This window comes from Myotis davidii, unplaced genomic scaffold (genome assembly GCF_000327345.1).
Source record: "Myotis davidii unplaced genomic scaffold, ASM32734v1 scaffold32, whole genome shotgun sequence".
Lineage (NCBI taxonomy): Eukaryota > Metazoa > Chordata > Mammalia > Chiroptera > Vespertilionidae > Myotis > Myotis davidii.
Window position 1 is genome coordinate 6,953,856 of NW_006286587.1, and position 14,669 is coordinate 6,968,524.

General features: G+C 40.7%; 1 protein-coding gene and 1 pseudogene across 2 annotated transcripts in view; one reads left to right on the plus strand and one right to left on the minus strand.

Moving 5' to 3' along the window:
* The window catches only part of SLX4IP (SLX4 interacting protein), a 188,964-nt gene that overhangs the window by 352 nt on the left and 173,943 nt on the right, over nt 1-14,669 (plus strand). Inside the window, exons 1-2 of one of the 2 annotated variants that reach the window (XM_006758090.2) lie at nt 996-1,272; nt 13,538-13,593. In XM_006758090.2, the coding sequence (XP_006758153.1) occupies nt 13,567-13,593 (27 nt within the window). In that variant the 5' untranslated portion in view covers nt 996-1,272; nt 13,538-13,566. Of the gene's footprint in view, nt 1-995; nt 1,273-13,537; nt 13,594-14,669 lie in introns of those variants that run through there. The other variant, XM_006758091.2, reaches the window with a different exon arrangement.
* On the minus strand, nt 12,736-13,421 carry LOC102769583 (annotated as a pseudogene).

Sequence of the window (14,669 nt, forward strand, 5' to 3'; positions counted from 1 at the left end):
CACCAGTCCAGGCCACTCGCGCCGGGAGCCGGAGCATGCGCAGCTCTGCGACTACCCCGGGCCCGCCTCGGATTCCTCTCTCCGGGTTTTAGTGAAGTTCTCAGCCAAGAAAGCCGTGGCCTTAGCCGGAAAGAATGAGGGGCGGGTTTATTAGCTTCACTCTCAAGGGGCGGGGCTTATTCAGCATCAATCTCAGCAAATTGGTGAAATTGAAAAATTTAAATATCGCATCAAATTGGCGCAGTACCTTCTTTATGGCGTGTGGTTAAGAGGCACTTGCTGAATGAATAAACAAAGTAGTAAACGGTTTTCAGTGGTTTCCAGGGCTCCCTGATTTGACCAATCACGAAGCTTCAGATTCTGTCGTTCAGAGCCAATTGCCCGCCTTCTTGTACGGCTGCCTTAAAAACCAGGAGAAAAGGACTTTACCATTTCTGTGAATTGGGTGGGAAAGCGGGCATGCGCAGTGCGAGCCGATCGCACTGCAGCGGCTTCTACCCTCAACCCTTCCTATGGGGGCTTTAGAGACGTTGCGGGTGTTGCTTTTCAGTTTACCAAAACTTTTACCTCTCTACCATCCTAAGGAAATCATGTTTGTGGTTATTTTAAAGTGTATCCCGCATTGTAAAAGCCACCTTTGCTTTCAAACCTGTCTTCTCTATAATCTTCCCCAATCGAAGATTCCGAAGAAACTTTCCATCCTTGAGCGTCCGGTGCCGGGAAACACTCTACCATTGAAATGTCCCCCCCCTTTTTATCCTCCCAATCACTTCCGCTATCAAGCGCTGTAGGTAACCGTGATTCATCACCTGCCAATCATTCACAGCAGTCACAGGCTGTAAATAGCCCGCCTTTGCCGCCGTTTTTGTTTTGGTCTGTGCTTGAAAGCCGCGAGATCGTGAGCGGAGGCCATGTTTCTTTTGGGCAGATTCCTTGCGATACCCAGGCTCATCGACCAGTGCCTCGCCGCCATCTTAAGTTCTGGCTGTGGCTTCAAGCCCACCGCGCGGCTGCGCAGACTATGTTTTAGGGGCGGCGGCAGTGTTCCCTGTCGCGTGGGGAGACCCTGGGAGTAGAGAGTTCCCCAAAGCGGGAGTCTCCAGAGCTTCTGCAGGTTGATTCAGGGCCCGCTGCCTCTTTTTTCTTTTTTTATTTTTTTTTGCCCGCGGCCTCTGTAGTCTGAGTTCCCCAAACCAGATCCTCCTTCACGAGTGACCGTGGACAGTAACCAAACCAATAAAAGCCCGAACCCACACCCTGCCACCATCGTAGGTAAGAACCTGGAACTCCCGACAACCTGAGATGTTACGTCACTTGAACTGTTTGTCCCTTTCTTCCCATTTTTTCTTTTCTTTCTGAATCCTTCTCCCTGTGCTTCCACCTCTATTGTGTTCAAAGAGCTAAAAAGACGTTAAACATAAGAGTGCGTGCGGGAAGCCTGGACTTTAAAATTGGAAGTATTAGTCTGGAAGTTTTTTTTAGGACAAAATGGACTATAATAAGTGGGTCAGTTATTTGTGGCAAATCTATATGTGCAAATATAGCCCTCTTCCCAAACGTTTTTTGGTTGTGACATAAATACAGGTTGTACATACTCGTTCGTTCGTTCATTCATTCATTCATTCATTCATTCATTTTATACATTTGTTGAGTACCGTAAGAGTGCTGTAGTAAGCTGAAAATAACATTTTCTTTCATGGCGTTTACATTCTGTCAACCTTGACCGCTACTGGGTTGGGGCAAGAAATAGTACAGCTATAACCTAGGGCAGTGGTTCTCAACCTTGGCTGCACATTAGAATCACCTGGGAGTCTTTTTAAAATCCTGATTTCTGGGCCTCATCCTCCGGAAATGCTGTTTCTTTGTTATGGGGTGGGACCACAACATGAGTAATGAAGAAACAGAATTTCCGGGGGATGAGGCCCAGAAATCAGGATTTTAAAAAGATTCCCAGGTGATTCTAATGTGCAGCCAAGGTTGAGAACCACTGACCTAGGTCAGGAGATACTGTGTGTTTGATTCCAGATCACCGTAATGGAGCAAATCGTAATCATTTTGCAGGTGGAAGGTTTTGCCTTGCATTTGTAAAACGTGCAACACCTGTGAGGTGCAAGGACCCGAGGCGTGTCTGTAGACTGCCCTTCCTCACTGCCAGACCAGACAAGTGTTTCAGTATTCACCTGCTCCTGCTCCTATCCAACCCCCTCGCCACTCCCCTCCCATCTTTTCTAGGAGTAAATTGTTTTGACACGTATTTCCTGGAACCTAGTCATAACCATGTTGTAGACCCATTGGTTGATTTTACAACCAGTAATCAAGTTGCTGCTTAAAATGTGGTGTACTTACCAGCAGCATCGCTGTCACTTGGGCGCTTGTTAGAAAGGTAGTCTTAGACCTCATCCTAAGACCCACTGAGCCAGAATCGTCCCTAAAAAGTGCATCCTAAAGAGCAAGGAGCACTCATTCAGGACGTGGACTAAAGACAAAGATCGTCTCTTTTCAGTCTGTGCTGCTTAAATAGTTCACAATATATTGTCAGTTAATTACATGTTTTAAATGCATTAGATATAGGGCACATTTTTCAGTGCTTGTAGCTCATCAACTTGATGTCAAGATACCAATTTAGCCCACGGGCATGGCTCAGTAATTGAGTGGTTAAGTAGTTGAGTGTGGATCTATGTGCCAGGAGGCCATGGTTAGTGTCGAATAAGACTCCCTCCACGTTCTGCGTGGAGTAGGGTTCGGTATCTGAAAGAGGAGCCGCACAACAAATGAGAGAAAAAGACACGAGATAATTTTGCAATATTGGGGGACCAGGCGGCAAGTCCCGAAGGACTTCCTCCCGTGCTCAGGCCTCACCAAGCTTTTATTGATCTGGGATGAACCCATAGCATAGCCCTTAGGCAGGTGACCCCTGGCAACAGGCAGACTAGCCCATCAGCAAGGATTTACATAATAATAAATGGGGGAGTGGTTTCAGCTACCACTGTCTGGACAAACAGAGGTGGCGCCTAGCTCCGACCTTTGCTAGGGTTTCAAAGGCACCCAGCCTTGGGGAGGGGGGAGGGTTAGGGGAGTTCTCTGTCTACGCTTATCAGATAGTGAAGGCAATAAACAGTTTCCCACAGTTAGATTCCCAGTCAGAGTATATACCTGGGTTGCAGGCTCAGTCCTCAGTAGGGGGCTTGCTGGAGGGAGCCAGTCAACGATTCTCTCTCACCATTGATGTTTGTTTCTCTCTTCCTCTCTGAAGTCAATTAAAAAAATATTGATAAATATATATATTTAAAATATATTCCAATTTAGCATTCTAAAAAGTTGAAGAGAATTTGTCAGTCTGGTATGTTGTGATGTAAATTCTGTTCTGACAAAAACCTATGTGCATATTTTTACTTTTAATTTATTAAATGTTGGTCTGCATGTATTTAGCAGTTAAATATTGATTTGAAAAACTTTGGGCCATGGTTTATCAAGATTTTTTTTTTTTTTTTTGCACCTTGCTTTCTTCTGTCTTGCTTTAATGAGAAGTCTAAATCTGATTTATCTCAGGAGTTTAATGTTGCTACTCATGAAAATCACCTGGGGAGTTTTGTAGTTTTTTTTTTAAAGATTCCAGCCCAATGTCAGCAGAGGTTGAGACCTGTGGATGGAATTAAGGAACCAGTAAGGTATTAGACCACCGGTTCTCAACCTGTGGGTCGAGACCCCTTTGGCGGTCGAATGACCCTTTCACAGGGGTTGCCTAAGACCATCCTGCATATCAGATATTTACATTACGATTCATAACAGTAGCAACATTACAGTTATGAAGTAGCAACAAAAATAATTTTATGGTTGGGTCACAACATGAGGAACTATATTTAAAGGGCCAGAAGGTTGAGAAGTACTGTATTAGAGAAACTGCAAATGACTTTTACATTTTCCACATTGTTGTATGTTAGATTTTTATCTCCTGTACATGATTTTACTTTAATTAGGAATTTGAGGGCAGTTAAGATAATCAGACTGGGAATGTGGTGAATCACCTTCTCAGTAATCAATCAACTTGCATTTATTTATTCTATGTCCTAAGCAAGTTGTCCAGCCTTTCTGTCTCTTCTTCCTCCGTCTATTCATTGGGGAAAGCAGAATGAAGATCCTGTTATTTTTTATTTAGACACATGTGAGTGTTGCAAAATGTACTGAATACTTATATCCTGGGAATATAGGGAAGAACAGTATTTCATAAGTGCAGTATTCATTGCTTCTGATTTTCACATAAAAGCATACCTGGTTTTATTGAAGTTCACTTTATTGCATTTCACAGATCTTGGGTTTTTTACAAATGGTAATACCCTCCACCAGTAAAAAGATTACAACTTGCTTTATTGTAATTCGTGCTTTCTTACGGTGGTCTGGAACTTAACCCATGTTATCTCTGAGGTATACTTGTACCAGGCCAAGAAGATGTATTTTTTTTAATGGTTTTTTTTTTTAAACAATTTTATTGAGCTATAATTGTACAATTTTATGTGTTTTACATGTATATACCAGTGAAACCATCAGCACAATCAAAATAATATATCTGTCACCCACAAAAGTTTCCTCTTGTCCATTGTAATCCCTTAGGCCCTTATCATTCATTCGTTTATTCATTCATTCATTCCTTTATTTATCTGGCTGCTGTCTTTCAGGCAACCACTAATTTGCTTTCTGTCACTAGATAAGTTTGCATTTCCTAGCATTTTATCTAAATGGAATCTTACTGTAGGAGCTGTTTTTTGGGGTGGTTGGGTGTTGGAGGAGCTTCTCTCACTCATAACTGAGCGCCATCTTTGTTTTTGTAAGTATCAATAGTTCGTTCCTTTGTAATTGCTGGGCAGTATTTCATTGCCTGGATATACAGTAATTTGTTTATACCTTCACTAGCTAAGTGCCTACTCTTGGGTTGTTTTTATTTTCATAGTGTTAATTTCACATTGCCTTGTTCTTCTCCAGTTTATTTGAATTGGGGGGGAAAAAAAGTAATTATTTGGTGGCCAAATCTTCTACCTAAAATGTAACCAGGAGGTGATAGGGATAAAATGTGTTTGTATTGGGACTTTGCCTTTGTGCAATATTTGAATTGTTTTCTGAGTGAAACATGTTATGGCCTTTTGAAAAGGCGAAATGTATGCATTGACGTTTTAGTGGGCTGTCTCTCGTGATCCATTTTAAGCTTTATTAAATCTTTAAAGTTTACTATTTATATATTACTATTTAGGGATTGATAATAATAACTCATGCACCTTAAGTAATCTACTCATTAAGCAGCAAAATAGAGATCTATGAAGTTAAGCCTAATGTTATAAAACTCCCTTTTGTCAGTAAATGGAGAGTACCACTTATATCTAACGTTGATTGATGTTGTACATTTTCTAAGTCTTTTTGCTTCTATTGTAGCAAAGCAGTACCTTGTGTTTATTATGGTATTGACATTTTGTGCTTGAATAAATCACAGCTGGTCACTAAAATTGGATAGGCTTATGTTAGTTACAGGATAATATATAGAATATTGCAGTTACAGTATCTTGGGCACCTAAAAGTTCAATTGTGTTGTTATTTTGGTTTAGTATACAGTTAGAAAAGATTGGAATTTTTTGTTTTGCAATTAAAAATAATCTTAATTTACATGTGATAGAATTTACTCTTTTATGTATAAATTTCATGAGTTTTGACGAATGCATTGATTATTACAAACACCATCTCAATCAGAATGCAGAACAGTGCCATCAAACCCCCCACCCCGCCCTCCAATTTTTTTCTACTATCCTTTGTAGTGACCCTCCACCACTCCACCACAGTAATCAATGATCTGTTCTCCATCTCGAGTTTTTTCATTGAAAGGATTAGATTTTAAGACAGTTGCACTAATGATTATCAGAAGACAGTTGCATTAATGATTATTTTTCCTGTGGTGAAATGACTGGAAAACAGTAGTTATCAGAGTGGGGCTTTGGTTGATTATGTGCTGTCTTGTGCTCTCAGTGTTTGTGACTACAAGAGGCCTGGTACATGAAATCTGTGCATGGGTAGGGTCCCTAGGCCTGGCCAGTGATCAGGGCCAATCGGGGCCTTCCTTCCCCCAGCTGCCTACTGCCGGCCAGGGCCTTCCTTTGCTCTGCGCCGCCCCCTGGTGGTCATAGGGAGCGGTTGAATTCCTGGTCGGTCAAACTCCTGAGGGGACAATTTGCATATTAGCCTTTTATTATAGGCTGGTTAACAGAGACTGAGCACTCACTGTGCCCAGGCACTGGGCCAAATATTGCATATCTTATCTCACATAATCCTCACAGGACCCTTGAGATAAAAAACTACACAGAGACTTAGAGGAGTTGAATAGCCTGTCAGAGATCACATGAAGGGGCAGAATTTGAACACATGTCTATTTTACTAGAATTTGAGGACTTTACTGCCCCATGTGGTGGTTCCTATGTCTGTTTCTGACAAATATTAAACAGTAGGCATTGTCTATTATGAAGCATCCTATACAGTTCTGGGTGGGAATTTTCTGTGGGTACATCAGAAAGGGGAAGCCCAGATCATGGGTCGGCTGACTGGGTTAAGGGTATAGTGACTGTTCTGTGAAGTTAATCATGATACAGTATTTCAATATTTGACCAACATTTAAAGACAAAAGAAAAAAACACCTTTTTTTTTTTTGCCATTTTGCATTATCCTGCTTCATTGTTGGAGCTTCTCAGTTTTTTGTTTCTATTTTGTTTTTCTTATTTTTATAAGCTGGCTTTGGCTTTCAAAATTACCATGTGAATAATAGGAAAAGGTGGTTCTTTTTACACTGAAGTTGCCTTTTCAAAGTTTATCTAGGCTGTCACCAGCAAGATCTTTGCTCATTACTCCCCCTGTTCCTGTCTCTAGCGGGGGAAGCCTGGGAAGTTTGTGTGGCTTGTAGCATTTTTTATTCTTTCAATCTAGGCTGTCACCAGCAAGATCTTTGCTCATTTGTCATTTTTCCTTAATATTTTGTTAAAATTTATAATTCCTTCCTTGATACTTTTTTTTTTCTTTTTGGTGATAAAATTGGATAGGGAAAAGGGAATGAAATGATTTCTCATTCTTGAGTTATAGTTATTTCTTCAGAAGTTCTCGGCCTTTGTTGTTTTCGGTGTCTGCTCCCATAGCCAATGAAAGTATTTTTAAAAATGATTGGAGGAAGTATAATAATTGTTTTGATAAAATATAAAATCCAGAGATTAGAAATCTGAAGTTATTTTCTGGGCTTCTTAATCTGGAGTGGTTGCTTTGGCTTTGTCACACAGGCCGGCAACGCTAAAAGGAAGACAAATGTGAATTTCAGAGTGCATTGGATTTTCCCACCAAATAATCTAGAAGGTCATTGACTTTCTTTATTAGAATTTATCTCTGCTTTGTATTTAAATGACAGGACAATCATGTGATGTTGTTTAATCTACTTCCATTCCCTCCCCAAGTTAATTTTCTTAAGGATCTTAGGATCGTCCCCTTTCTACTAAAGACACACGCACACGCATTTTTGGTGGGGTCTTACTCTGTCAGAGTCTCCTCCTTGTGAAAGAATGCCTGTTTTCGGGCCAGAGAAAGTGGGTTCAGGAATGATGAAATAGAGAATGAGACCAGTATTTTGTGAGATTTATAATATACTTTAACTTGTCGGCATGCTTATGCAAGTTATATGCTTTTAGATATTTGGAAAATTGACCTTTTTGGAGATTGTCTTGATCTACTGAAAAACATTCAATAAAATAAAAATTTCACTGAATTTAGACTTGACCTGGCAGCTCTGATAGCAAGGCTTTTTAACCCCAGGCACTGAGCATGCTGCTCCCTCCTGAAAGCAACTTTAAAGGCCCAGTAAAGTAACTTTTTAAGATGCGTACTTGCTTGTTGTGTGTGTGTGCACATTTACCTTCTAGTGATCAATAAAACAAGTCTAGAAAAACCTCAAGATGTTCCCAGGTTTAAAACCTAATACAGCAGCTAATAATATCTTTTTTTATTAAAATGAATGATAGAATATCAGTATTTTAAAGGATAAATAGGTATAAATCTAAAAAGATAATAACACAGTCTGTAGCTGTTATTTAGTAGCCACAACAGACTCAAATCAGCAAACTTTTGATGCATATGTGTGCCATCCACCAGGTATCAAAGAGGACAAGAATGGACCTCAGGAAGCTTATAGTTAGGGGAGAGAGACTGAGGACCTGAGTTATGTGTGATTCGGTGAGCTAAGTGTGAAAGTAGAGGTAGTGGAATGTGCAGGTGTGGCCTGGAAAAGGAAGCCATTCACTCTGGACATTCTTGGATAGCTCCAAGCAAAGGAGGCATCTGAGTTGGGTTTCCGAGGATAACTTGCCTTAGGAGAGAAGACATCCTGTGGTGCAGCATGCCTGGGAGAAGGTGGGAGAGCCAGAGCAGCATATTCAAGGACATATGTCAGAATTTGGCTACGCAGAAGCATTGAAGGTGCCTGAATTGTGAGATGGAGGTGTCGGCAGGTGCTGACAGAGGGCCTTTGATGCTGGAGGAGTTTTGAGTAGGGGACTCCTGCTTAAGTACCTCTAGTGATGGATTTTGGGATGGAGACGTGCAGGGATGGAGAGAGGAGATACTTGAAGAAGCTATGGTTGTGGAGGAACCTTTATGTATTTAAGTAGGGGACTCCTGCTTATTTGCTAGCTCTGGGATCTCCTAGCAAATAATGATTTTACCTTCCTGTGGGTCAGTTTTTGGCTGTCATCCCTGTGCCCAGATGACAGTGTGTGCATGCAGTAAGAGAAGAGAGCGGAGTGTGTGCTGTCCCCAGGTTCCCTGGTAAATGGTCTTTCTGTATTTATACTTCATGCTTTTCAGCTTTTATAAAAGGACTAGAGGCCCAGTGCACAAATTTGTGCATGGGTGGGGTCCCTTGGCCTGGCTGGCAATCAGGGCCCATTGGGGCTGGCCAGGAGGAGGGACAATGGGAGGTTGACCGCTCGGGGGGAGGGACTGCGGAAGGTTGGCTGGCCATGGGAGGTTGGCTGTAAGGGGGCAGCTCCTGCGTTCCCATGCGCTGACTGCGCCTGCCCCGTTCGCACCCACTGAAGGCGTGGAGTGATTGGGGCCGGCGTCATCAGTGGGTGTGAGTGGCAGCTGCTGCCTTGATCGCCCCTCAGGAGCAGGGGGAGGTGGAGAAGCCCTCAGGTGCGATCAGGGCCAGCAGCCACCAGCTCACATCTGCTGATGGTGCCAAGCAATCGGGACTGGCACTGGGCATCAGCATTAGGTGCAAACAGTGGGTCTGGTGCCGGCTGTGGGTGCAAGAGGGGCCAGTGCTGGCAGTGGATGCGAGCAGCGGCTCCAGCACCAGCAGCGGGTGCGAGAGGCAGCTGTGGCCCCGATCGCCCCTCAGGAGCAGGAGGAGGTAGAGAAGCCCTGAGGGGCAATTGGGGCCGGCAGCCACCACTCGCACCCGCTGATGGCGCTGTATGATCGGGACTGGTGCTGTGCGCCGGCAGTTCAGCTCTGGCACCGGCAGCAGGTGTGAGCACTGGGCAGGACTGCGGCACGCAGGAGGAAAGAATTTTCAGTAACCACCACACTCGTCCCGATGACAGTGACCAGCGCCCTGCCTTGGTCTGGCACCCCTGCTCATCTGCTCCACCATCCTGCCACGGCTGACGCCCGCCATATTCCACGCATCCCCCCCTGGTGGTCAGCACAAGTCATAGTGACCGGTTGTTCGATCATTCAGTTGTTCAGTTGTTTGGTCTATTTGCATATTAGCCTTTTATTATATAGGATTGCATTGTAATAGTTTTGCTGTGTCTGGTAAGACAAACCCCCTCCTTTTTTTTTCTTTTTGCAAGTCTTTTTTTGCTCCTCTTTAGATTCCCTATTCAAGGTTGTGGTTAGAATTACATTAAATTTGAAGATCAATTTGAGGACTTCTTGCATATATCTTACTAAACTTATTTCTAGATATTTTACAATTGTTTAATGATATCTTAATAAGCCTACACTTTCTACCTGTTCCAAGGAAATTGCTTTTAAGGTTCACCATTAAGCACATTTGCTACATTTTTATAAATCAGCGGTTTGCAACCTGTGGGTGTGACCCCTTTGGCGGTCGAATGACCCTTTCACAGGGGTCGCCTAAGACCATCCTGCATATCAGACATTTACATTATGATTCATAACAGTAGCAACATTACAGTTATGAAGTAGCAACAAAAATCATTTTATGGTTGGGTCACACATGAGGAACTGTATTTAAAGGGCCAGAAGGTTGAGAACCACTGTAAATGCTTTATTCAGATAAGAAATTTCTTTTTATTCTTAGACTTCTAATGTTTTCTTAAATTTTTATCTGCCTCTATAAAATTAAAATGGTGATGTGCTTTTTTTCTACTTCAATTTTTTTTTTTTTAATGTGGTGCCTAATTGACTTTGGCAGTGCTGCAGGTGACAGGTGGTGCTAGTTTGTCCTCAGTGAGCTGACAAGATCTTCTCTTGCCCTAGGTCCTCAGATGTGAGACCCTTGCCCTGTCCCCAGGTTCTCAATTGGGGAATAGATGGCACGATTGGAGTAAAAGCAGACCAGGCCGAGAGACCCCACTGGTGCACAAATTCGTGCACTGGACCTCTAGTCTATATACTATATAAAAACCTAGGCGACCAGCCAGGCCAGGCTGAGGCACCTCACTGGTGCATGATTAGGGCTGGGGAGGTATGTGGGAGGTTGGCCAGCCAGGGCAGGACCGTGGGAAGGCCCCAGGGCATGTCCAGCCCGTTTCACTCAGTCCTGATTGGCTGGACCCCAGCAGCATGTTTGGTGGGAGCAGTGGTGGTGGCAGGCGCAGTGGGCCAGGATGAGTGGTTCAGCGCTGGGGCCCCGGCTCGGGCTCCTCCCCAGCCGCCTGCCACTTTGCGCACTGCTACATCCCTCGGGGACTGTTGGACTGCCTGTTTAGGCCCAATTGCCACAGGCCTGGCCTCTTAGTATTTTATAGTTTTGGTGTACAAATATTGTTTTTGTTTTGTTAAATATTTTTAGTAAGTATTCTTTTTGATGGCTATTATAAATGGAATTGTCTTCTTATTTCATTTCAGGATTATTTATTGCTAGTAGATAGAAATAGATCATTTTTAATATTGATTTTATATATTATAATCTTGCTAAACGTGTTTATGTTGGTAGTTTATTGTTCTTTATTCTTTAGGATTTCCTACATATAAGAACATATCTTTTGTAATAGATATGGTTTTACCTCTTCTTCTTTCCCAGTCTGGATGTCTTTTATTTTTCTTGCCTAACTCCCCTGGCTAGAACCTTTAATACTATGTTGAGTAGAAGTGGCAAGAGCAAATAGCTCTGTCTTTTACTCATCTTAGAAGGGGAAAGTGTTCAGCTTTTCACCATTAAGTATGATTTAAGCTGTGGGTTTGTTTGTTTGTTTTTTATAAGTGCTCTTTATCAGGTTGAGGATGTTTATTACTAATGAATTGGATTTTTTAAATAAAAAAAATGGGTGTTATTAACTTCTTTGAATTTGAGATGATCATGTGCTTTTTTTCTTTCAATTAACTAATGTGGTGTGTTATATTGATTAATTTTCAGATGTTAAACAAACCTTATATTCCAGAGGTAAATCCAACTTGGTTGTGATGTATAATCCTTTTTATGTGTTGCTAGATTTGGTTTGTAATACTTCATTGAGGATTTTTTGTATCTTTATTCATAAGGAATGTTGGTATATATTCTTGTGATGTCTCTGATTGGTATTGGTATTAGGATAATAGTGGCCTCATAGAATGATTTGAGAAGTTTTTTCTTTTTTTTGGAGGGGGGTGTAAAATTGGGTAAAATTTTAAAGTGGAAAACAAATACACTATACAACTTGAAAGAGGTTTGAAGCAAACTGTGCCATGAGCAGATTTTCTTTAAGTAGCTAAACAAGGTTTAAAAAGCAAGTAACAATAAAAGAAAATGTTTCTGGTTTAGGACCAGCAGTATTAAAAAATAGCATGTGAGTACCTGGATAATACACCTGTTTTGCAGTAGTGCAACTTTTAAGTGCATATTGTTGACCATCCATAGTCCATGCAGAGTTACAACCCTACATTTCACCAACAACATGCTGACAGTTCCTAAAGAAAAACTACTTTAGAAAAAGGCATAAGCCAGATGTTCCCTCATGTGACCAACTCCACCTAAGTTTAGGTGTGCAGAGGACTTAGGTATATCCAGAGTAAGCCACAAACAACATGTTTGATCAATTATTTTATTTTTTTACTCATTTTTAGAGATGGGGGGAGGGTAGAAGGGGGTCAAGAGGGAGGGAGGGAGGGAAATAGGGATAAAAGGAGGGAGGAAAGAAGATAGGAAAAGAGAGAGAAAGAGAGAAACATTGATTTGTTGTTCCACTTACTCATGCAATCATTCATTGGTTGATTTCTGTATGTGCCCTGACCCAGGATTGAACCCGCGACCCTGGCGTGTAGAGACAACACTCAAACCAACTGAGCTACCTGGCCAGGACTTGATCTATATTTCTAAAATAAGGTTGCAGGACAATGATAAGTAAGATAAACAAAGAAAACATGGAGGAATGAAGTTCTAATTACTATACATGCATATTTATTGACAGTAGAGGGAAACCTTTTACAGATAAGTTACAAAGAAAAGACAATAAATAATTTTGTACAATAAATTGAACACATTCTGTACAGATGTTGTCACTTTGCTGTCATCATTTGTACAACTCTTCATAGTTTACTTGACCATCGCCATCAGTATCTGCTTCCCTGATCATTTCATCATCATCATTTTCATCTGTTAATTTCTCTCCAAGGTGTGTCATCACATGTTGAAGCTCTGCTGCACTAACATAGCCATTGCCATCCTAATCAAACACACAGATACTTCTCTAATTTTTTTCTTCACTGTCTTTTATTTTTTTTGCCATCATTGTCAGAAGTTTCAGGAAGTCAGTTGTACCATTACCCTCAGCATCTATTTCAGTAATCATGTCCTATAACTGCCTCTGTGGGATTCTGTCCAAGAGACCTCTTACAGTTCCCAATTCCTTTGTTGTTATAGTTTCATCACCACCTTTATCAAATAAAAGCTGCTTTGAATTCTGCAATCTGCTCTTGAGTCAGTTTGTCAGCCTTCCATGCTGCAAGTACTGTTGGTTTCCCATATGTGACCAAATAGCCACTCAGCTCACTTGCTCCCCTCGGACTCGAGAAGTTTTTCTTATGCTTCCATTTTATTAAAGAGTTTGTGAAGGATTAATATTAATTCTTCTTTAAACATTTGGTAGAATATATCTGGGTCTGCGCTTTTCTTTGTGGGAAGTTTTAAAATTACGAATTTAATGTAATATTTTTGTTAAGACTAATTATAAGTGAACATTCATCTTGCAAATACCAATTGATATTTGATTATTCAGCCAACTTTTCTCCCGTGTAATATTCAAATAGATAGAGATTTTTGATATACTTACTTTTAATTTTATTTTTTCTTCTGTTAAAGGTCTGTAATTACTTTGGAATCAGTAAGCCATGGCATCAAAGAAATTTGCTATTAAAGTAAGTAATGCTTAATAATCTTCTTTAAAACGATTAATCGCTTTCTGGTATAGCTAAGTTCTATGTTAATTGAAAGTAGAAGCTCTGAACTTTTCTTCTACTCTTTAAATTTGGTTCTCCACTGAAAACTTTAAATAGGGGATTGAAAATTTTCATGTTTAGAATGAAAAGGGGGAGAAAATTTGTAGTTTATATGATTATGGGAGTTGCTGACTTTTGACCAAAAGGCATTACTCGGTCCTTAATTTAAAAATTATCATTCACATTGTATGTTCATGACATAATTTTTTATTCTGACAAGCAGATGAAAATGAAAAAGTAGGCATCAAATGTTGCACCTGGTGAATGCCATGGGAGAGTTCTCTTGCCTGGCTGCCCTGTTTTGCTTTCCTCTTACAAGTGTCTCTTCTCTATCCCTTAATGTTTGGCACTGGGAGGATTGTGTATGTGGGAAGGAGGTGGGAAGAACTGATAAATAGTGGGTATAAGGTCTCAGAGACGCTTTCATATATATTGGCTCATTTTTAAGGGCATTTTCTCTATGCTACATTTTATTTAGTATGAATTCAAAACACCAAAATAGACAAATTAGTTAACCAGGTCAGATACTATTTAAAATTATAATTGTATCTTTTTAGCATGTCAGTGCTTATTTAGATTTACAACATATTTATAAATTTTATTGCTTATAGTCATTTCTTACTGGTATACTAATTGTTCTGTAGTATTTCTCTCTGTGAGAGATTATTAAGTGTGAACTTTCACTATTTGTATAAAAATATATTTTGATCTTACTCTAGAAAATCATATAGTTTGTTATAGAATTCTAGGTTGAGCGTTATTTTTCCTCAACACTTTAGAGATATTTTTCCATTATCTTCTGTAATCTACTATTGCAACTGAAAAATGTTTTAATTATCAATTTAAAATTTACATTTAGTGTCTTAAAAAATGAGCCATTTTGTTCTTTCTCATGAGTCTGTAAGTTGCCTGGTATCAGTGGGGTCGTTTCTCTTTTTGATGTTGCCTGGGGCTACAGTTATCTGGGGACTCAATTCAGATAGACCATCAAAGAT